The sequence below is a fragment of the Callionymus lyra genome, chromosome 14 (genome assembly GCF_982586985.1).
Source record: "Callionymus lyra chromosome 14, fCalLyr1.hap1.1, whole genome shotgun sequence".
Classification (NCBI taxonomy): Eukaryota; Metazoa; Chordata; class Actinopteri; order Syngnathiformes; family Callionymidae; genus Callionymus; species Callionymus lyra.
In genome coordinates this window covers 26,119,850-26,144,948 of record NC_141831.1, presented here as the reverse complement: position 1 = coordinate 26,144,948, position 25,099 = coordinate 26,119,850, and the positions used below count along the sequence as shown (strand labels likewise).

Below are 25,099 nucleotides of genomic sequence, written 5' to 3'. Positions count from 1 at the left end.
GTCAACTCCAGGAGACCTGTTCGAAGATGGTTTTGTTACGAGGATACAATGTTTACAACTCTCTAAAGTTGCAAGTTACACATTCCAGAGTGCTAAGGGGATCGTTGGATGTCAATCATTTTGACAATTGGTGTACCAGGGGCGGGGCATAGGAGGAGGGGTCACCATAAGTTGACTGGTACCAGGGGTCAAAAGGTCATCAAATGTCGCAGAGGGGTCATAAATCATTTTAATGATGACTAAACAGTGTGTTGTACCTCTCTCTATTATAGATACAAATACATGATGACGTTTGACTCTTCACACAGCAAATTATTGTCTTCAGTTATTTTTTTTCTACAATTAACATTTTCAGACACAACCAACACGCAACCCAAAAAAATATGAGTCCCAAACATATCTGTCAGATGAAACGTTAAGACCAGACATGCATGAGAAATGAGGCAAAACAGATGATGATGGAGTCATAACATTAACAACTTCATTTGTAACAGCAGTCCAAAGAAAAAAAAGGAAACAAAAACAAAAAAATCTAAATCAATCACATTAAGTAGTCAGAAATTAAAATGAATTCAGATTAAATGCATGGATTAACATAAAATGTTAATTCCTTCATTATTATTATCATTAACAATTAGATACTTGTGTTTTTGTCGTAGAAGTTCATTGACTGGAATACATAATACAAAATGTTTTAACCAATTTGAAAACAGACAAAAAGTGAATTAACTAAACTTCATTGAAAAATGCCTTTGTCGCCCCCTGTAGTTAAAAAGTGAAATCCATTGACTACAGTACAAGTAATCCTGGGAAAGCAAAATTTAGTGTCGTCTTATTACTACCTATAAAAGGGAAGAAAATAAACAAAATTGTCCAAAATGATTCAACAGCTTGCAAATAAACTCTCCAGTGTAAAACGTTTTCCTTCGTGTCCGTACAGCTTCAAGGATGAACTAAAGTGCCCGACAGTCTTTGGTGTACGACTCGAGAGAGGCGTCACAAGTCATGTCTGAGAGTGAGACTTCTTCATGTTGGTGTGATCATCGTCCAGGTCCCACCCATCATCGCCAAACCCTGAGCAGAAGCTAAGACTTTCTTCAGTGATGGCATGTGCAACATGATCATGTGACCGGATGATGACACAATGTCAAATGGTTGAAAATGAGAATCTAAAACATCACCTGATAAATAAACTGACGTTTCATTAGCAGCTTTTGCCACTAGTGATATGTTAAGATGAATATTGGTGAGGAAGGATTCAAACTACTGAGAATGACCTTTTTTGGAGGAAACGTGTGAACTTGTTTGCATCTTTGTAGCAATGCTAGATGCCACATCAGAGAAAAACACTTGTATCAAACATTTTAAAATCATTTTGTGTTTGTAGACTGGACCAATGTTTCTTATCCCATAAATGGATCGTTGTGGCGCACCTTTTCAGTCATCAAGATCATTTTCTTACTTCTTAGCTCCAACAATAATATTCTGATCATTTGAGCTGTTGAAGCTGCTTCTGGCCCATGAACTCCACTCTTTCTGGTTAATACACGCACTTCATGTGCGTGTTTCCAGAATGTTTATGGAACCAAATCATTCCTCCTGCTTACGCATCCGTTTTATTTAATCTAGACGTTAAAAGCATCTGTAAGTCAATATGGGACAGGATGCTAAGCACTAGCAGCATTGGACTTTTCTTCACATGCACCGAACGAGAGTTCATAGGTCTGTTGAAAACATCCGTCCTCGGTTCTCAAGTGTCAAGAACCGTGGAAAGGAAAAGTTAGCTGCATTCAACAGTATTTTAGCTTATTAGCTTGTACAACGTGTATGTGCGTCTTAACAGTTCTACAAAAAAAAACTCCATTGGAATGCAAATGGATTATTACCGTAGTGAGAAAATACAGCAGTAAAAATCATAAGGTCCCCAGAAATATCTGCAAATGCAACACGTGGACGACTGGATTGGTTCAAGTGTTTGACAACCAATAACTTGCATAGATTACATTTGCATGACGTGGTTAAAAAAGCCTATAGAAAGCATGACAGTAATTCATCTACAACCATCTGAAATCTATTTTACACTTGGAAGTGATTCAAAATGATAAATAGTATTTATTTTCTGCTAAAGAAAATAAAGCATGATAAAAAGTATTTAGCTAAATATAGTAGCTCTTTTCCGTGATTATATATGATCTCTAAAAACATTATACAGTACACAATGACACCTTTATTTTTTTTTTAAAAATCTATCATTTATGACTCTTTAAATCCTTGTTGATCACTACAAACTAAGAAAAATCCTCTGCAAACATCCTTCCTGGTGATAAGCAGTTCACCTTATTGCTAAGTTTAAGTGTTTAAGCAGGCACCTTCTGAACTACTATAGGCTTCAGAGTGTCCCCTAGATATCCAGGGGACCCATAAGAGTGAATAACTTCATATTTGACTAATTATGGCTGCAGTGTTATAAAACATTCTTCCCAGTTTAAAAAGACATGCAAAATCGAAAAAGGGCAGAACTTGAAATGTCACTTCCAACAATGTAAAAACCTTCATATAAGGGCCGTTGTGGATTTATACAAAGTAAAAGAAATGTTGCATTAATCCTTGTATCATCACTGGGTCAAGGTGAATGACCTCCACCACTGCATATGTATTCCTTCAAGCCAAACACACCGGGTCACCTTGACCCAGAGGCCGCACAAGGGATAAATTGACATAATCCTAGATTAAAAATTAAAGATGGACTTCTGATAATAATGCTTAATTGTCGAGAAATAGAAGAACAACAATAGAAACTAGGGTTAAACCAAGTGAGCAGAACTGATTGATAACGTTCCTCGACTGCTAATAAAGATCGACTTTTTTCTTTCCTACCGTTTAATCTACAAACTGAAAAAAGATTGTCCAATTTTTGTTATAAATGATAATGTCAGAACATAATCAACATTAATTTTCCCTCTTTCTTTCGGCATCACAGGCCTTTACAAAATGTTTAATAAATCATGTCTTTCAATTATGCATCTAATAGATGTTTGATATTTATAAATAATTGTTTGATGTTGTTGTAGGTATTTTGTGTACCTTAATGCTCTGACAAGCAACAATCTAGCCTTTGAACCGACTGCTCCGTTGACCGTTACACTTCAACATCCTAAATTAAAGTTAAGAAAACGTCTCAAATCTTCAGAATCCCTAACACGCTGTTGTAAACATGGGTATAAGGTAATCCACGGGTGGTAAACTTGTGACAGACGCCCTTTTTTGAGTGGTAAAGCTGAGGTCAAGATCAGAAAATTCAATTTATAGTATACTTTCTTACTCGCAAAGACCGTGTACTGTGTTAACTTGAGAGTAGCTGTTAAATAGTCGCTCAAATCTTTCTTTCTCTGCGCACAAAAACTTAATCAAGGTTATATTAAGAGTGTGCCAATGTCAATATGGCTGATTCTTCTTCCAGCTACACATAAATAAACAACCTGTCAGAAGAGCAGCTGATAAAACACGGACAGAATGTTCCATCTGTAAACAGAGAGAGTGACAGATATGGAGGACTGCTTAGCTCCAGGTACTCCCCCCGTTATTTTCTCCATGGTTATTGGAGATGTAGTGTCTCACTGCTGAAAGATCAGGAGCAAAGAGTTGATAAAAGAAAATCACTTGATTTTTGAGTTCATCTGGATTGTGGTGAGGGCCACTCAGGCAGCAGATTTCTAACCGAGGAGTAGAAAGGTGTGCAGAGAAGACAGGAACTCCCGCCTCCTTCAGTTCAAGAAAGGGTTGAAGAATGAGAAGTTGAAACAAAGATCTGGATATCAATCATCCTTGGTTACGTCTGTGACGGTGGGCGAGGAGACCGTCCCGCGGCTACGCTTGTAAAGACGATACCCCTTTCTGCAGAGCAGCACGAACCAGTAGACCTGCGGCGCCAGGATGCAGACGTTTCCCAGGTTGGTGGAGAGAGGGAGATGGAAGGGAACACTGTAGAGAGGGATGCCATAGTGCCAGCCGTACACCAGGTACATGTATGGGAAGAGGGCTATGCGGCACATGAAGAAGGTGAGTAGGACCATACCGCCGTTGACCTTGTGCACCCAGGACTCCTGCAGACTGAGCTGGTGATGGAGAAGCAGAAAAAAAAGAGATGTTAGAATATGTCTAATATTGGAAAATAGTTTCAGATGACCCCAGTTGCCAGGCAATGTGCAACCAGGCTCCATTTGTTTTAGAGTTCTGATTCAGAAAATTTTTTGTTTTAGTTATTGGCATTTAGTATGTTTGATGTTTACAGCTAATTCCTTAATTTGCCCGACATGATTGGCCCCTTTTAAGGTATAGATTTAGTAATTAAGTAAGTAATTGTTTGTGACCCTGCTCTAGAAATAACCAACAGTTAAAATATATACTTAAAAAATCAAGACACATAAGAAAGACACAGGAGTCCCAGAAAGTCAGAGAAAAGCCTGCACAAATAAGAATGTCTTAAGAGGTTTCTTGAAGGAGTAGACTGGAGATCGTTCCAAAGCTTGGGAGAAACAGCCTGGAAGGATTTCTCTCCTCTGGTCCTGAACCGTGTGCGAGGAACCATCAGTAGATTCTGAACTGCAGACCTAAGAACCCTGAGCTGGGGTGTAAGGCTGGATGAGATCACTGATGTTAGGAGGAGCCTGACCATGAATAGCTCTGAAAGTAAGAACCAGAATTTTAAAATTGATCCTGAAAGAAACTGAAAAGTTCTTCTTGTAGAGCAGGTCAGAATTCTCGCTCCAGAGTATTGTATTAACTGCAGGCGAGACAGCTCCTACTCGTTATGACACAAAAATAAACTGTTACAATAGTCTAAACGAGAAGACACAAACGAATGGATTATAATCTCCAGATCGTGTTGTGACACCATTTTCCTAAATTTAGAGATTTTTCTCGGTTGAAAGAAACAGTTTCTGGTCAGTTTTCTGCAGTGTTATACTAGAGACAGATCCAAGAGAACCAGAACAGTGTACTTTCCCGAGTCAGTCGACATGATGTCACTGGACACAGTAAGGCTGTCTCCGTAGAGTGATGTTTATTGACCTTTGATCTGTGTTCATTTACTGCAAAAGTCATCGCGTTAATGATGATTTGATTTAGTTATATTTAGTTGCACCCCATCACCCCCCACACCCTAAGATTTACTTAATCTTTTTTACGGGCATGTATTTATCTACTTCTATTAAAGACACAATGACAAATTACATAAATAAACTGATTCAATACAAAAAAAAATATTAATCAGCATGCAAAACATTATTGTATGTATTGTCAAATCAGTTCAAAAGCATGTCCACAGTACCCAGTTGGTTAATTGTAAACTCCGCTGTGTGTGCTTCACTTCTCCTTTGTCGACACCAGAGGTCAGCAAAGACAAGAAAGCGCTGATTCAAGTGACTTTAGGATTCTATTCAGTGTTTTCCTCTTCACTAAACATCTTCAACTTATTCTTGGTATAGGAAGGAATAGGTTCCTGTCAAACTATTACCATTTGCCATGAATGCAATTATAACAAACCTGTCAACACTGGGAATAATAATCTGGCCCACCAGACTACATGAATACATTCAATCAAATCACATTTGTTTTGACTCCACTGCAATTGTCACATTTGCCAGCAAGTGGAGCACTCAAGGCACACTGTTTGAGTGTGGTAAATTATGCTGCACTCAGTTGCTGCTTGGTTTATTCCTAATGACAAAAACACCAGTGAAATTTTGACCAAAGCAAATTTGAGAGCCAACGAGATTATTTGTTAGCCATGTAGTGCAGATGACGAATATAACTTTCCATCTTTAACATTGTACATCTGAACCAGACGACAAGATCGACAATGCCATGTTTTATGTTTAGTTTTTCCCAATGGTGGCTGCCACTTTCAGTGTCTATTCACACGTGGCCATATTCTGAGAAAAACACAGTTATAATAACCGTTACTTGACATGTAACTCTTTCAGGGCGTGATTATCAACTCCAGATAAATTATGTAAAATATCGTAACAGGAATCCCCGGGGTTAGTTGAAGAGAAACTTCTAGTGAGCAGGTTTTGTTCACAGGTTATGTTGACATGGTTATGGACTCCGTGTTACTTTGGACTTGCATTGTGAAACCACCAAATTGTCGCTCATTCCTGGAAAAAGTAACCATGCTTTCTCTCACAAACAAACTAAATCCACATGCAAAAATGCAAGACCACTACTGAAACTATACAAAAATAAATCTACTCTCATACCATGTATTCAGTTGAAAAAATAAAAATAAAAAAAGTTTTACAAGAATTAATTCTTTGTTAGGATAGAATAATATGTAAAGCCAAATATGGCGCCACCTAGGGGCGAACAAAATGGTGCATGCCACTTCCTTACAGTGATGGCTCACCCAAAATTCAAATTTCACATTTTTAACTCACCCTAATGTCATCTAAGGGTTTGGATTTTTTTTAGATTAATCTTTTAAAGTATTATAGACAAAAAACATGTACAGTATGTCCATTTATTGTAGCAACTAGTGCTTAATTCGTCTTAATCGTTGTCCAAAAAGGCACACCTGCTCCATACTGCTAGTATATATTGTCTATGTTGTAACAAAGCCACTGCATTAGGATACATTTTTTTCCAAAAAGGAAAAAAGTATTTATATTTAGCTTTTTTAGCGGTTTACTGTGTTCGAACATTTAAACATTAAGAAAATTCTGTAATGTTTGTATATATATATATATATATATATATATATAGACATTTATTTAGTTTATTCACATTATAATCAGCACCTCTGAGGTCACACAGGCAACAGTATTGTTTTGTTGGTGCCGTGTCACGGGGATTGAAAGCTTGTGGCTACAATTGCTCGACTCTTTTGTGTTTTAATCTAATTGTTATCAAGGTTTTGTGTTTGCCCCCGGCCTGCGACAAAGCCCGTCAGGCCAAACCGACTTAGTTACTGTTGCTACGAGTGGACCACAAGGTTCAGTTTAGTTTATTTTAAACCGACATGTAGGCATGTTCGTGCCAAAATAGGGGTCTTTTTTCAGATTACCCAAAGAAAGGGATCTTGCCAATTTGGGACAAAATTTGGTGTTTCAAGACACAAGACACAAAGTGTATCTGTATGTATGTGTGTGTGTGCGTGCGTGTATGTTCGTTTGTTTTTTTGCATGTGTGCGTGCGTGCGTGACTGCGTGTCCCTCACCTGTATGAGTATCTTCCCGAGGGAAACAAAGGGAGTGCTGAGCTCTGTTAGAAACAAGCAGCCTATGAAGAAATCCCCTTGGTCTTTTCTGAAGAACTGCAGAGAAGACAAACAAGAGCACATACAGCGTGAGCAAACAAAAACATAGGCATGTAATCTTGGCCTAAAACACAGCTGACATCCAAAGAAAACTTTGGGAATCTGAAACTGCATGAACGGTCAGATGGTTTGTAAAAGAACTCCTGTGTGAAAACTTGGAATGAGAGCATGAATTAATTCAGACCATTAAAGATGATCCTCTTGCCATTTATGCCACATTCTTTAGCACAATTCTAGACTTTCGTTCACAATGTGCATTCACGTCAACACAGACTCGAGCAAGGTCGCGAAAATAAAGATAAGACGCAGGTCACAGTCAGGGACTGGAAATAGGCGAGAGGTAAAATGGTCAGACAGCTGGTAACGTTATCTACTTCCTGCACATGCTCACCAACCTGCTCCTGACTCACTCAATGATGAACCATTGGTTTAGATGTAATTTCTTAATGAACAAAAGGGATATTTGTAAGGTTACAATTACCCGCAAAACAAGTGTTGAATTAGCTTGGTGCCTTTTTGCTTAAATTTGACAAATTTATCCAATATACAACATTCAGGATAATCCTAGAAAGTTAAAGAAATTTAAACTCCAATTTTGTATTCTATAAGAAATTATGTGAAATTCTGTATAACAAATTCAGGATTAAAAGAGGAAGTCAAAGCGTCAGGTGGGGCTTGGTAGGAGTAATACCACGTACATTAGTAATGAACGAAGCTTTTAAATATTGACCAGAGCCGTGTGGTTAGAGAAGACATCCTTAAAAAGGTGAGTCAGTCTAGATGGACAGAAGACTGGCTCTGTCTGGTAGCTCACTTTGAGCTGATGATGAATAAAACATGAGCCTTATGTGTCCTCAGCATCTGACTGACTAAGAGAATCTAACACCACATCTTACACACTACTAGATGCCCATCCACCATAATTAGATGCTTTAATGCATCCACTTGTCTCTCTGTCCTGAGTATAGTGGGGAAGTGAAGTTTGGTGTGTGCGCTCACTGAGCTCCAGAATAATGTTTTAGCAAAAGAAATAATAAAACTTCATTGAAATATGATAAGTTAATATAGATGCATTATGTATGAAAGACTGTTTAAGTCTCAGATGAAAGTCTGAGCCAATATGTTTCCTTAAGTTGTTCCATTACTCTCCACTTAAGCCATTTTATTAATATACTCTCAAAGTTTACACAAACCTATAATGAGACCTTTTGTTTTAACAGAAAAGAGGTACAACTGAAATACATGACTGCCATCAAGTCAGACCTTTTTCTTTAAAGTAACAAGTGACAATTTCTGGTCCAGAGATCATTTCACCAAAATGTTGCTTTTCACCTTAATTATGTTTGTTTTTTGGCGATATTATTTTAATTATCTAGGATTTCTGAATCCTTTAATATATTATATTGGGAGTTCCACCATTATTTTGCGATAATTGTACATTTTAGGTGTTTATAAGGGCGATAATAATCCACCAACAATGCATGCACAGAACATTAGAGGTGTCGGTTTCCCTTCCTCACAGATTATGTTCAACTCTCTTCCTCCCACCGTGCCGGCTCATCTAATAGCAGGAGAGACAAAGCAGCAAATATTGAGTAAAGCAACAAAAGGGGAACAGACAGGCAGCAGTGAGTTAAGAAACAGACAGTGTATGACTGCAGCTGCACCTAAATAATGGAAGGTAATGTGATCCTGCACTGCCGCCAACAGCTACAGCAAACAAAAGGCCAGGTTTCAATGCACCTGGCTAGTTAACCTGGGACTGTGAGAAACAGTTGTACATTTGGAAATATTTACTGAACCTGCAGTTTCAGAAATCCTGAATCAGCACTGGCCATTTTAAAGGGTGGAATATTTTTTAGAATCACATGAAGATGAATCACATCATTACTTTTACAAAAAAAGGAAATGTAAAGTATTTAAGGCTTAATAGTGACGATCTATCCATCAATCCATCCATCAATCCATCCATCCCTCTCATTGGTCCTTGGTTTCGGTTCAAAGGTTTCTCAGAAAATGAAATTCACATAGGCCTCAACAGTCATAAGTGTGCATTTGAGAAAAGTTAAACACACAATGTTCACTCCACGTTGTACACATTTGTTTTTTTTGCCGATACAGAGGCCTCTAGATATATTGCAGGGTTCTACCTGGCACCTAAAATATACACAAAAGTACACTAAACATGTCCCCATTATTAAAAATAATCAGAATTGTGACCTATGGTCTAAATCTGGCCTGCCAAGTCATTTTATGTGGCCGACCAAACAGTTGGCTCTGAATTAAAGTAGATTCCGGTTCATAATTCTGATATAATGGATGTCAGCAATTATACTGTAAAGATTTTGGCCCGGGACCCTGACTGCGAAAAGAGTTTGGTCCTTTTGTGTGATTTAGTTTGACATTCCTGCCTACAACAATACCCTTTGAAACACATATTGTATAATTTGAATTATTTTTCATACTTTCATATATCCATCTATCTATAGAGAACATTGGAAAACATCAAACACTTTCTACTTCCCTATGGACCAACCAACAATTATTTCAAACAATACAACCAATAAACTCAAATGAATTGAATGTCTCACATGTTTTTAACTCTCCTTGAACTCTCATGTGTGCTCCTGCGAGTCAATTCTTATGAAGCATGCTTAACCTTGTTAGTGAGCACCATATACTCTGCTGAGGCCACTCAAGAAATCATAGGGAGATAATGCAACCGAAAGTAAAGATTGATTCAAAATTAATGCACTACATTACAGCACCAGCCGCTAACGCATTACTGGAAATGTTCTCACAGGATGGATCATGGGTAGTTACTCTTAATGATCTAATCTTTTGAACTGAACTTTGAAAGGTTTTCACTGGAAACTTAATTCATATTTAAAGTTAAATTATAATTAAATGATTGTTTTTTGTGATAAAGGTTTAATTTGAACCCTAATCACAATTTATACCTTTAGAAGTCTAATAAATAAATTATATATATATATATATATATAAATAAATAATATCTATATCTATACAAACCGAATGAAAAGTTGTGAATGCAGATGTTTAGGTGCCTAAATTACATATTATGGTTCCTGCATCACCTGCTCAGTACTAGCCTGGAGCTTCTTCCAGAAGAACTGGATTATATACAAAACAAACATTCTTTTCTTTTTAAAACTGAAACATCCAAACTCAGCAAAAGGCTGAAGCAAACATTTCATCGGAGGGTAACTCATGTGACAAGAATATAAAGAACATGATATTATAAATTAAGAGATGGAAAAACATATATTAAGATAAAAGAAAAGGATATAAGGGGCTGTATTAAATTTTCCTTTACTACTACACACGCTCACCAAAGCGACGGGCAGGAGAATGGTGAGAAGAGCGATGTGGTGCAGCACCAGCAGGAACTCCTTCCGGACGAAGGAATTTATGGTTCTTAGTGAATGTCGCTTGTACTCTTCATGTCCTTTCATGCGGAATCGGTGAAAGTGACTCAGGTACATGGCGAAGATGTCATATGTCATGTAGGGCACACCGTACCAGATGACGAAGGAGGTGGCCAGCCAATGCCTGACGGGAGGGAAACACATGAAGAATTATTGCACATTTACCAATAATCATTATAAACAAAGTGCCTTATGTGCAGTAAAGAGGTGCACAATCTCATTTAACCCATATTCTCTCCCTTGCCAGCTTGCAAGTACAAGGGCTCCAAGGTTGCCTTATGTAAGTACAGTTTAACTAACAGCTTGGATAGCTGCAGTACTCTAATGGCCACCGAATTAGAGAGATGGTTAATTATGAAGACAGAACCAAGTAAAGCTGGAGGTGCAGAACTGAGTCTCTGACCTTTGACCCATGAATAGAATTCTTTAGCTCTTAAGGTCATTGCACAGAGATTAACAGCAGAATGGCATAACAAACTGCCAGGGTTTTATATGGCCACATACACCAGAGCATGCGCTTTTCTCCTTCATTTGAAAACATACATGAAGGTGCATTCTTATACCATCTTTCAAGACTTGAACATTTTCTTAATTCTTAGATAGTATATTCATTGTATTGACAGGTTAATAAATATATCACTACCTCCCTTTATTGGATCATTTCTATTTCAATCATTCATTACTTATATCTATAACATTTACTGTATCACTTCATAATTTATGGAATGTTGCAAAGAATATAAAATCCGTCCATCTATATCAAATATCGAGTTTATTTTTTTTATAATATCTGTTCTTGTTTTCTTCAGCTTAGATCACGTTGATCAGATCACGTTGGTAGTAGTTTCAGCAATGAGGCCTGGACTTTTCTCTCAGCAGCTACCCGAAATTATAGCATGTCCTGGGTCTCTCCCATGGTCTCCTACCCATGTGATGGGTTCTTTTTGTCGTTTTTTTTGGTTTGAAAGCCACTCACAGCAATTACTGTAAGGAAATTTAACTACCAACCCTAGATCTACTCCCTTCTGTAGGACGTCAAGATAATCTTTTTTTTATGTACTTACTATTGAAACTACTTTGTATGTATAGATGTATTCCTTCTGTATTAACTGGGGTTTTCCACTTCAAAAGCTACTGCCACTGAGGGGAGGAGGGCGGAGCACAGTGACAGATTGTGATGGAGTATTAGAGTATTGGTGGGTCTGACTCCCAAGCATGTGTCTGATAAGCTCTAGGCCGTGCGTCACAGGACAGTACAACTGAGCAGCGCTGGGGGGGTATTAAGCCATGTGGGGTAAAGAGGAGGGGCAGTGGGAGATTATCAGCCTGAAACTGGGACTGCCTAGGACTGGCCGTTGAATCATTAGGATTAATGAACTCCACTTTTCCTAAACTGCAGGGGAAGGCTAGCACTCCACTGGTGCTAACATACAGTCCCTAGTAGAGCTAGGATTAAGACAGCTGGATGGGTCGTGGCCGCTTTGTCCTTGGACAGACCACTGAAGTCAATAATTCAGCTGACAGTGAGTGTTGTTTAGGCAACGTTTACCAAATACATCCAAAACCATTAGTCTGAGTTGAGGTAAAAAGAGACCATTGTTATGGGGGAAAACTAATACAATCAACAACATAGTGAAGACGAACATAAACTTACTTCATGTACTTTATCTTACCCAATAAAAGTTATTTTAGGAGTCGTGCAACAAAACCGAGGAAAGTAAAAATGGGGAGTGCATAGATGGAGTCAATACGATTCTAAAACTATTGAAGCCGTTTTATTGATCCGATGGCATGTTGTGCTTAAGAAAGTCACGTAAAATAACTAATTCATTCTCATTCATTATCAAAACATTTTGAAAATATAAAACTTAGGAAAAACATTTTGTCAATGAGGTTGACATTTAAAAAAAAACAAACAAGTGATTAAAAGGTATGAATCGTTTAGAAAAAGAAAATGAAAAATCTCACCTGTCAAAAATGACGTTTCCTCTGCACGACGACACAATAATCACTCCTGCTGTGGTCGCCATGAGAGCATGAATGGAGGACACCAGTCTACAAAGATGAGGCATACATTAATACAATTAAATCAATAAACGTTTGGTGAATGCATCAAGTAAACAAGAACCTCATTGATTTTGCAAAAATTGAATAACTCTTTTTAAATAACCCCTTAAAGTTCACTGTATTAGAGCGTGTTCATGGAGGACATGTGACATGTCGCCATAAATATCAGACTTTGAAGGATATGACATACTTTATGCTTTAGTCAAGCTTATGCTGCATACACACACAAGTAAATGAAACACTATTAATCCCTGGTTTTCCCTGCATTTTATTTATTCCCTGTCCCTGATGTTTGTTGTTCTTGGCATCACAAATTAATCACAAGATTTCACCTCAAACCCGTTTTAGTGGAGCAACGCAAGGGGAACAATGCTTGGACATGTCAACATATGAAAATGAATGATGAATCAAAGTTAAGAACTATTTAAATTGGATTGTGTTGTTGTGTAAATACACGTAAATATGACGTAAAACAGTTTCAAAATGCCATTTTCTGTTCATGACCACTTAACTATTGGTTATTTTAAAAAAGTAAACCAATTTAGGAGTGAACATTTTACTTAAATCATTTAAATGGTCTCCACAAATACATTACAAGTGAACAAATGAAATGTAAAAGTTAAGTTATTTGCTTTATTTGTGTCTCGTCTAGGTTGAGCGATAAAAGGTTTTAACCAAAAGGACAGCAGGTGGTGATTTCATAGTAAATCATATTTTATCTTAAAGTGATGGACTTTTCAGTAGAATGCCTCAAATACTTGATATCTGTTGCACTAAACAGTTTTAATGTGCATGACTGATAGGAGTATAAACAGACAAGTGTAGATCAACCTCTAAATGGGTCCCATCAGGTGTGATGTTGTCAAAGAGTAAGACCTTCCAGTTCAGTGAACCAGAAGGGGAGATTAGCAGTTCTTGGCCAGAACTGTCCCCATCTATAAACAGATACATGACACAGGAGAACATGCTGCATCTTTATTTGAAGTCGTCCTGTGTGAGCTAGCACCTGAACACTCCATGAAAACAGAGGCATGACACTGCACCTCAGAAGGCAGTTCATTTTTCAAAACACATATTTATTCACAGTGAGAAACTACAAAGAATTATAGAACCAATTTGTAAAACTGATGAATGACTGCCCATTTTTCTCAGACCAGTGCTGGTTTGGCTCTCGCTTGGTAGTGCTAAGCGGAAACTATTTTGAAATGAGAACACATTATCTCTGTTGCTGAACTTGACGTTTAATAATTTACAGTCCATGCTAGAACAGTTTAAACTGTCATACCTTTCAATCCTCGAGATAAATAGGCAAAAAAGATAATGCCTGGTAGAAGAAGTAGATTATAATACATTCAAGTGCTTCTGAGATGAAAGTTTGCAGTAACTTACATTTATGTGTCGTTTTATCTTCTATATCCACTAGGTTTCCCTACAAAAATAATAGATATGCTAAGAAATACAGTCATGACACGGCACCAGACGAGCCATGTTTAATGCACTAAGAACCATGTGATCATCACTACAAAACCCTAAGGCTGAAACGGGAAAGTCTAACTAGACTGTCTCTCATTTCCCATGCAAGACACATTTCCTCTCCACGCCTTGCTGCCTTCTGGGCTTGTATGGTCGCATACTCTGTCACAAGACCCAGATTTTATACAGTCATTCATTATGTGTCCACCAATAACCCCTCGCTCTTTGCTGATGAAAGAAAAAGGGTGACGGTGTGAGCAACGTGTGATGAGGAAAGAAGGGAAGAATGCCTTGTTCGGAATTGTTGTCTTGCCTTTTTTTTTGCTGTGTCAGTTCAGTTTGAAACCCCAGCTTCCTTATGGATTCAAACTTTAGCATTTCGATTTTGAAGGTTTCCGAGGCTAATGGAAACCTAGCAAATGTTTTTAGACGAATAATACACACACACTGTTGTTTATGTATATCTTTAAAGCTGTACTAGTGAGTACAAGTTCCACATTGTAAAAATACACTTAAGGTCACAATGTGATGAAATACAAACACAAAAACAGGGGAGATAAGTAGAAAGTTGCTCAAGTAAGCAGTAGCCAGCAACTATGAGGAGAGTTAAAGTAGCATGTTGCAATCCCAAATTTGAATGCTTTCAACCTAAAAGCTTGTGTTATCTATAATTATTCTGCTGTGGAAATAATCATTTTGTTTTTGCAACCACATCAAAAAGAGACATTCTCCAGCTATACAACTTTTACATTTTCTCAATGGAAAAATATAATCTTTGAAATGATTCTGTCATAAGCGAAAAATCAGAAAATATATACAGTATAAAACGTAGTTATGGATTTTAACATCAGACAAAGCAGTTGACAACACAGTTTGAGACGGTTTTGTCTTTTCACAAGTGACTGAACAACTACTTAAAGGATTAGTAACAAGATACTTCTGTAACTACCTTGAGTTATTTAGAATCCCTTATTAGTCCTGCGAGGGGAAATTCAACCATTCACACATACTGATGTGAGTAGGCTGCACACTTGCGCCAAGTTCATTTAGGCTTCAATAATAACATGCTTCTTTTTCTATCTGCTGTGAAGTCTGAGCCAATTCATAAAGGAAATATGACAGATCTGTGTGTAAGGTTGTCACAAACATCAGCTGCTGCATACACAGCAGAACACTTAAAAAGGCGAGTAGGGTGCTATTTTTAGCACCATTCTTGTTATTGACTTGTATAATCTGCTTACAATTTTTTTTTACTTTATTTATCTGATTTGAGAAAAGAAAGTTTGAGTTAAATATCAAACTTGTATTTGTGATTGGCTTTTTGGTGCATGTTTATCTCCACGATACATCCTGGAGCAATATTGTTCAAAACAAGTATTAGAAACAAGTAAGTAAATAAACTTTATTTGTAAAGCGTTTTTCTAAAACAGGATCACAAAGCGCTTTAACAAACAGAAACAACATACAGCTAAAATACATGCTTTAAAAGGCCAAGCCACATAAGGCAAACACAGGAGTCCCAGAAAATCTTGGAAAAGCCTGCACAAATAAGAATGTATGAAGAAGTTGTTTCTTGAAGGAGTGAGTCGACTACATAGAACGCAGAGAGAGAGAAAGATCATTCCAAAGCTTAGGAGCAACAGCCTGGAAGGATTTCTCTCCTCTGGTCCGGAAGCGTGTGAGCGGAAACATCAGCAGTTTCTCATCCACAGACCTAAGAGCCCGAGCTGGGGTGTAAGGCTGGATCCGATCACTGATGTAAGTAAGAGCCTGACCATGAACAGCTCTGAAAGTAAGAACCTGAATTTTTGACATACTTTTCCTAAATTAACAGATTTTTCTCAGTTGAAGGAAACAGTTTCTGGTCGGTTTCCTGCAGTGTTGAACTAGAGACATGTCTTTGTAAAATACAACACCCAGGTTCCTCAGGCTCAGTTTGACGGACTGGCCTAAGTCACCCAAATACTGACTCAACCCTGAAACTTTATCATTAGGCACAATAACCAAAGTTTTGGTTTTGTCCACATTTAGCTGCAAAAAAAAAAGTGTGCCAATACAAAGGATTCTCAGTGTAGACAGTGCTTTGGTAGAGCAAGTTAAGTATAAGAGCACATTACTCACAAGACGGTAACAGAATTCACCCAAACACAAGGTAATTTTCAAAGCGATAAGGCAAGAATTGTCGAGTTTAAAATTCAGTGTAAAAACACATTGAGCCTCACTGAGCATCCTGAGAATGCTGATAAGAAATAATTATCTTAGTAACGCACTCAATGTTTGTACATTCCTGCAATTGATGACTACAACAAACAAGTGATAGTAGCCAAAAGAACAGTGTGTAAAGACCTTTGTCCTATCCTTGAATGTTGCACATTGATAAAAAACATCTATTCAGAGGCATGCTACTTAAGTAGTAAAGATATTACATACTGTAGAGAGAGAACAAACACAAGCAAGGAACTAGGGACGTGTAGAAAATAAAAGGTATTTTTAGTGATTTAGCTTCTAGACTTTAACCTATAAAGTTTGCAGCGTTATGGTTTTGTGTTTTTAAGAAGTGGAAGTCATACATTTATTCAACATTATATGCAACATGGGGAGAACATACAAACTCCACACAGAAAGGTCACAAGTTGCTTCCTCCCTGTGAGTCGACTGCCAAGTAATCCTTTATCATTACCATCATAGTAGGTACTATTAAAAATGTATGCTATTCATTTATTTTTGTTATTATTCATTAAATCGTGCCATATTTATTGATTGTTTCAAACAAATTAAGATCTCGATTTTCTGTCAGTTAATAGATTTCGGGTCATTTATTGCAAGTTTAAGATGCGTAATAATGCCATTTCAATGTACAATTTTATAGAAAATAAATAAAAACTTAATATCACATATCATTTCCAAATTGTTAACAAGACTAGGGTTCATTAAAAAATCTTCAACTCATAGCATGAAAGTCAGGTTAATGATATAACTTAGAGAACAACATTTTTAGGTTTACTCAAATTAGGCTGATTACTCCCTGATGAAAGTCTCTGGAGCAAGGCAAAATGTTTTTCTACAAATGTAAAATTTAACAATGTTCAACCACAAGTGAGTCTAACTTTCTAATCACACAGGTGTCGATCAGACAGTTGACTATTAAAAGGGGTAGAAAACCAGGAGCGTCTCCTGATGAGAAGTGTCGAAGAAAATCAGAATGTAAGTTTATTGCCGTTATCCAAGGATGTAGAAAGCCAAACTGGCTGACTATTTCCTGTGACACAATATGGCGTACACTGCAGAAGAATGGCATGCATGGGTGCTGTCCCTGATGGAAGCCTCCCCTAAAGCCAACACACATAAAAGCCTGCCTAGAGTTTGCCAGGGCCCGTGCTGACAACGATGAAAACCACTGGGACTCTGTACTTTTGGAGTGATGAGACCAAGATACATGTTTTTGGAACTGATGGCTTCAGACATGTATGGCGTCGCAACCGTGAGGAATTCGAAGAAAAACGCACGGTGCTTACAGTGAAAAAAAGGTGGTGACAGTGTCCTTATGTGGGGTTGCATGAGTGCTGATGGTGCGTTTCATTGATGGCATCATGAATTTAAACATGTATCGCTGCATACTGAAAGAAAATATGCTACCATCACTCTGTGCCCTTGGTTGTCATGCACTTTTCCAATGACAATGATCCTAAACACACATCTAAGGCCACTGTTGGATTTCTGAGGAAGAACAGGGTAAAAGTGATTCAGTATGTCTCGTTTTCTAAACCCAACTGAACATCTATAGGGAATTCTGAAGAGAAAAGTTGAGAATCACTCTCAATCCAGCATCCAGTCTCCAAAAGAGATCATTGAAGAATGGAAAAAGATTGATGTAGCAAAATGTTTTTCAACTTGTTCATTTCACGACCAGAAGACTTGGTGCCGTAATTAAAAATCATAGAGGCCATACAAAGTACCTGATTTAGTCATTTCTGTTGTGGGGTGTACTTTTTCTTGCATCACTGCAATTTGAGTAAACCATAAACAAAAAGGTTCCCTAACTTATATTCTTAACATTACAAGATCTGGTATAACTTAAATTATGTTAAATAAACTGAATCCTTTACACAGTAAATATCACAAGTTGAAATTTTTAATTTTTCAGATCTCTTCTAGATGCTTCGGACTACCACCCCACAAAATATCACATTTCAATTTAGACCTTTGAAGAAATTAATTTAACAATCAATGTTTTACTATCTCTGACATGAGACATTATCAGTCTAAGTCACATTTGTAAATACTTTCAAGGCACATGAATGAGTAATTATTAAACCCTTAAATCCTGCAAATGTAATAATACCAATGATAACATACTATATGTACTTAGATGAGCAGAAATACAGTGTCCATATCGGCAATATGCTGAGAAACAGCCGAAGGCACACGTTGTGTTACCAAGTCTGTATTGCATCAATCATATATGAGGCATAGCTCATCACTGCCTCACATGGATTTCTGTTTGATTACTAAATACCCATAGACGAAATAAAAAAAATTAAAAAAAAGGTAGTCATACTGAAAATGCATTCTTTCATGTGGGTGCTAACTAAAATGAGCATAGAGATGGCAAAATGCTGTGAAGAGATAAGTTTTAAAAATGTTCATTTTCAATACATTTAAAATCTTAAACTAGCAAGGTTCAATGCAACACATTCACAAGGTGCCAACGAGGACGATAGTCTCCAGTAGCTCAGTAGCAATAATCAATAACTTACTATTTTTATTCATAATTTTTATTATAATTTTTTCGATGGATACTTTGAACAGGGAGAGAATAGTCTTGTTCACCCAAGAGAGGATCTGCTGTCACTGATGTCAATGGCACTGGCTGGAGATCGTCATGATATCCCGATGGAACTTCAGCGCCGGTATCGTGAATGTAGAGCCGGCAAGAGGATAAAGGCTAAGCTAACAAACTATCGCAGACGTCACAGACCATCGATCCCCACGATCACAATGGGGAACGTCAATTCACTCACAAAGATTATCGACGAGCGGTCTGCCCTCAACAAACAGCGGATCTACCGAGAGAGCAGCTTGTTGATCTTCACAGAGACGTGGCTCACTCAGCTGACTCCGGACGCTAACGTGGACCTGCCAGGCTTCACCACCGTAAGAGCAGATAGAGACGCAGATGCAGACGCTTGCGGGAAGCGCCGCAGAGGAGGTCTCATCATGTACGTGAATAAATGCTGGTGTAGCCCAGGACATGCTACTGTAAAGAGAGTCAGGTACCGTCAGGATTTAGAACTGTTGGCTGTCAGCATGCGCCCATACTATCTACAACGGGAGTGCACGGATGCATGTGGACCCCAGTCTGGCCTCCTGGATTTCGGACTATCTTACTGATCGACCAAAGTATGTCAGGCTGAAGGACATCACGTCTGACATCGAGTGTGCAGTACTGTACCCGGGGTGCCCCTGTACTGCACACTCCTCTTCACCATATACGTCATAGGGGCGTCATAGCTCAGATGGTAGAGTGGTTGCAGGTTCAATCCCAGCTCCAGACAAGTGTGTGTCGTTGTGTCCCTGAGCAAGACACTTTACCCTGATGGCAGAGCTGGCGCCATGTGTTGCAGCCTACTCGCATCAGTATGTGTGAATGGGGGAATGCATGACTGTCAAAGCGCTTTGTGACCCTGGTCTAGAAAGGCGCTATATAAATAGACATTATTATTATATACACTTCAGACTTCAGCTACAACTCCGAGCGGAGTCTCGTCCAGACACTGCCATTGTTGGATGCATCAGGGACAACAGCGAGGACGAGTACAGGAGTCCGATAATTGTGAACTGGAGTGAGAGGAACCATTGCAGCTGAACACCTCAAAGACCAAGGAGCTGGTCTTGGACTTTGGGAGGTCCAGGACAAAGCCATGTCCAGTGTCCATCCGACGAGGTGAAGACATTTCACAACTATAAGTACCTCGGTGTGAGGCTGAACAGTAAACTGGACTGGTCCTGAACACAGGCCGTGTTTATAAGAAAGTTCAGAGTAGACTGTACTTTCTGAGGAGGCCCAGATCATTTCACATCTGCAGGAAACTCCTCTGCATGTTCTACCAGTCTGTGGTGGCCAGTTTCCTGTTTTATGCTGTGGTGTGTTGAGGCGGGAATGTGTCCAGGAGGAGTGTCAAACTGGTTGGACAGGTTGATCAGGAGGGCTGGCTCTGTGGTTGGCATGAAGGCAGTCATCCTCTCAACACTGTCATCAGTGAGCACAGAAGCAGATGGAGTGTACAAAGCTCCTTCCCAAACTAATAGACTCAGGCACTCATTCATTCCTTGTGCTACTAGTTTGTATAATTCTGAGTTTGGGGGCAGGACTGGAGTGAATGTATCATGGTATTCTATTCTATTTTAAGCTTTCTATCCTTTGTCTTTGATCTATGTTGTTTATTTTTGACTTAGATTGTGTCATCTTGTACTTCGCTTTTATAAGACTTTGTTCTTGTTCTTATTTTTATGAATCTATTGTCTGTGTTGTTGTGTTCCAATAGGACAAACAATTTCCCATCTATCTGGGACTCAGTGTGAACATTATTGCAATAAAACTACACAATTCAAATGATTTCAAAACTTCAAATTATACATTAAATATACAAAGCTAGGGACTAAAACCTGTGCGACAAAAAGGCCAAAGTCTGAATAAATGGTTTGAGTGACCATTTCAGTATGTTGAAGAGTCCAAGTTTGTTCTGCGACTTGGCTGGCTAACCATCTAGTCTCCATTAACATTAGCGTCAAAAAGACGTATCAATTATAATCAATTTAAGTCTCCAGACACTTCATGTTTAAATTGGAAGAGATTATACAAGAACCTGGGGAACCCAAACACAAGAAGTGTAAGGGTTGAGCCATAAGTCTAGGACAACCACTGAAAGTGACCTGAGCTTTAGTGTCATTTTAAATGTTTCTGGGTCAAAATCGGTAATTCCTGGACTAGAAGATCCACTTGGTTTTGTTTGTTTAGCTCACTGGACTAGCAAGACTGGCAATAATGTAGAAGCTTAATGGGTTTGAATCCCAGTGATTTGACCAGGTATTTGGTACTGCATGTAGAAGTAGATTTGGAAATGTCTTTTTGTTCAGCAGAACATTAACCAGAGTCAAGAATTTGAGGAGAAAGCCAGCAGAGATAGGGGAAGTGATGAAATACAAGATCCTAGGTTAAAGACCAGTAAGTACACAAAACCATTCTTGATGAACTGTAGAATGAGATCAGAAGGTAATGGCGACAATCCAAGTGTGAGACAACAAAGAGCTTGGACCAGGTATTGATATCTTGTTGTTTAAAGAAGTGTATCTGAATGGGACTTTGCAAAAGTGATCTACATGATAGATTTGTAGGTATAACATGACAAGTTGATTATCGTACTCAGGATTTCAGAGGTTTGCAGCAAAGTTATTACAAAAAGTGGCTAACAAATCCTTAAATACTTTACTAGATATGATTGATAAAATGAAAATCGTGTTTATATTGGAATTTGTTATTTTACGTTGTTCTAATTGAATTTGTCACAATCCAAATCTGAAATAGATAATATGCAATAATAACTTAAAGTTGGCAAAGAACATTAATCAGATGACACATCAAGAAGAATTCAAAGAAGCCTTGGAAATATCTGTAATATTTTTACATGATTAGGTGATTAGATAGTAACACACAAGACAGAAATAAATGCCCTTAATAGTATTTACAAACCTCAGGGCAAAAGGCTTGGATTTTAAAGATTGGTTAGACGCAGAGCAGTAATACTATATTATAAAACGAGGACGAATATTAAAAATAGCATCCTGGCTTAGACAGTGTTGACAGGTGAACTTTGAGAAACTTGAATGATCAATGCTTTATGGGCTTTGGAGTGGAGCAGAAGTGTTTGATATTAAAGGCTTGTTTTTGTGGTGGCGAAGGAGCAGCGTGACATCCCTCGAGGCATGAACACCTCTTGTAGGAACAACATTTTCCTTTAGATGCGCATTAGTAAATTAGACAACGCGTTACTGGAGTTCGGTGTGTTTCAGTGCATAGCTAACTCAGCAGTCGGCCCGGCCTGGAGCTCAAAAGAGGATTAACGGGAGTGACAGTGTACAAATGAGCATTGAACTGAGCTGCACACAATGAGACTAACCGTTACTTACTTACTGAGCCACACTGACCCACACAATGTATAAAGTATTTCTCTGTGTGACTAAACTAGCACCAAAGTCAGTCCCAGGGCCGCAGGGCTCAATTATTACCAAAGATTGAGCACAACTCCAGAGCCATGATGCAAGTAGATCCAACGTCAAACTCAAAAAAACACAATATTGTCACTTTCATGGCTACTCTGTATCCTCAATTGACCCCTGTTATGCATTTCTGTCTTCACATGATGTTAGCATCAGAGTAAAAAAAAAAAACACAGCATTGCCCATGATTCGAATCTCGCACTGCACCCAAGTATCAGTACAACAACAATCACAATGGCATAATAATTTGTATGCATATTCAAATACTGTTATTTGTCAACAATATGAAAATATTTTAAACTTGAGATCACAATTGTATACATTTAGTCAAACTCAATCCTGGTCATATCCATGACTGTCACATTAAATAGCATTAATTAAATTCAGTTTTGTCGATTCAAAATCTCACAAACATATCGTATACATTATCTTTATCTATTATCTTGTATTTTTTTTAACGATTTTCTGGTTTCATTGTTTTTAAAATATCCTCTAGACAACACTAGCATGTTACCATTTCTAACTACAGAAAATATAGATTAAAGGTAAACGTTTTGGACTTAACATAAGGCATCGTCTAGTGGAGTTTTACAAAATTGAGAGTATAAAACACGCAAGTACATAACTGTAGTCATTTGGACGAAGGTTTCATTGTGTATTTGAGAAATAAACCGAAGAATGTGATCTCAGAAAACAGAATAATAGAGACTCACCCATCGGGAACATTTTAAGTAGCAACATCTGAGATTATTTATGGAATTGTATGAATATTCATATTTTTTGATTCATCTAAATTTGAAATGTATCAAAAGATTTGTACATAGAAATCTCATAGAAAACATCAGAGGATGAAACCGTTCAGGCTTAAGCGCTACATTCGGAGCTAAACGTTACTAGGTTTGCATCGCTAGCAGAGCCTTTATGCTAGAACTATACAGTAGGTTAATTTTAAAGAGCTTAAATGGGGAAAGCTTTACCTCTCGCTGACCAGCACCACGTCGGCATCACTCCAGTGTTTGAACACACAAGGCAAGATTTTCCTGAAGGCGACAAACAAACCGGGGAAAACTACAGCGCCACAAGCTAAAACTTGCAACATCCTGTCGGCTATTTGGCGTCAAATGAGCCCGAAGATGAGTCTCTGTGGCCTCCTTCTGTACCGCCTGCTTACAGGCGTCGTTGAGACATTTTTACACGGACGGAGGTCGGTACTTTTCACCGGGAACAGTCACTCGAACATCCGCGCACACTGCTTCGGAGAGGACCACTAGCAAAGCTGCACCGCTGCCGAGCCATATACGAGGAGACACACGGTACTTCCGCTCTCCAAAATAAAATCCTGCGTGATTCAATGTTACTTAACGACTTTTTTTTTCTTATCACATTTTTTATAATAGAAGTTAATCGCACACACACACACACACACACACACACACACACACACACACACACACACACACACACACACACACACACACACACAATATACATTTCAATATAGACTTGTTGATAAATTATTAATTAAATCATATATATTTTTAATTCATATGTGTGAAGCATATATATATATATATATATATATATATATATATATATATATATATATATATATTAATGAAATCATATATATATATACAGTATATATATATATATGATTTAATTAATCATTTCTCAACAATCGTTGTGATATGTTGTGGGATATTAGTCTACCTCCTCCAGATCTATGGCAGTCATCGATTTGGATGAATATTGATTTATAGCTTCATAAATCTGTCATCTTTGACAAAGTCATGTATTCAAAATCTTTAACCTGCCATATTTAATTATCTGAGTGTATTGTGTATCGCTGTGAAGAAGAAGTTGGATAAATAAAGAAGTGGTTGAAGCAAAGAGAAGTTCTCTTGTTACTTATTTCATACCTTACAGAATACCACATTTTTGGTGACAAGGATGGCCGTTTCTGGACCTATGCTTGCATTGTTCATGCCTTTCCCAGGTGAGCCTGAAAGCAGTAAACACGCTGTTCTTCTGCCTTCTGTATACTTTGCCGGATTCTGGTAAAACTTATGCTACAACTGTGGACGCTTTGAAGAGACATTTCATTCCTAAAGTCAACGTGATTGCGGAATTTCGTAAGTTTTGACAGAGAGTTTAAAGACCACATGAAACAGTGAATGAGTTTCTTGCTGCACTTCGCCAACTCGCTGCTGCTTGTGACTTTCGAGACATGGAGGAGCAGATGCTTCACTTTGTCAAAGTTTGTCGCTCTGGACAAAAGGAGGTACATGAAGTGCTGATCAACGAAATGACTTTGCTTCATATGACTGATGCTATGCAGGAGAAAACCCTCTGTACTGTTCATATTGATGCTGACGAATAATCCCAGGACGTTAAGCTCATTGTTGATACAGGTTGTGCAGTTTCTATTCTTCATATATCTTCTTTTCCTAAATGTGAACTTGCTGCACCAACTATGTCTGTCTCTATGTTCGTACTCAAAAGGAAAATACCAGTTGTA

General features: G+C 38.0%; 1 protein-coding gene across 1 annotated transcript; it reads right to left on the bottom strand.

Annotated features, from left to right (window-relative positions):
* Positions 1 to 209: 209 nt before the first annotated feature.
* Positions 210 to 23,847, bottom strand: tlcd3a (TLC domain containing 3A). Its single transcript, XM_087807713.1, has 5 exons — positions 23,559 to 23,847; positions 12,733 to 12,819; positions 10,669 to 10,888; positions 7,217 to 7,312; positions 210 to 4,115 (listed from the first exon to the last, which is right to left on the bottom strand). Exons 1-5 carry the CDS (start codon positions 23,678 to 23,680, stop codon positions 3,816 to 3,818), a joined length of 825 nt encoding a protein of 274 aa, XP_087663839.1. The 5' UTR covers positions 23,681 to 23,847; the 3' UTR covers positions 210 to 3,815.
* Positions 23,848 to 25,099: the final 1,252 nt, after the last annotated feature.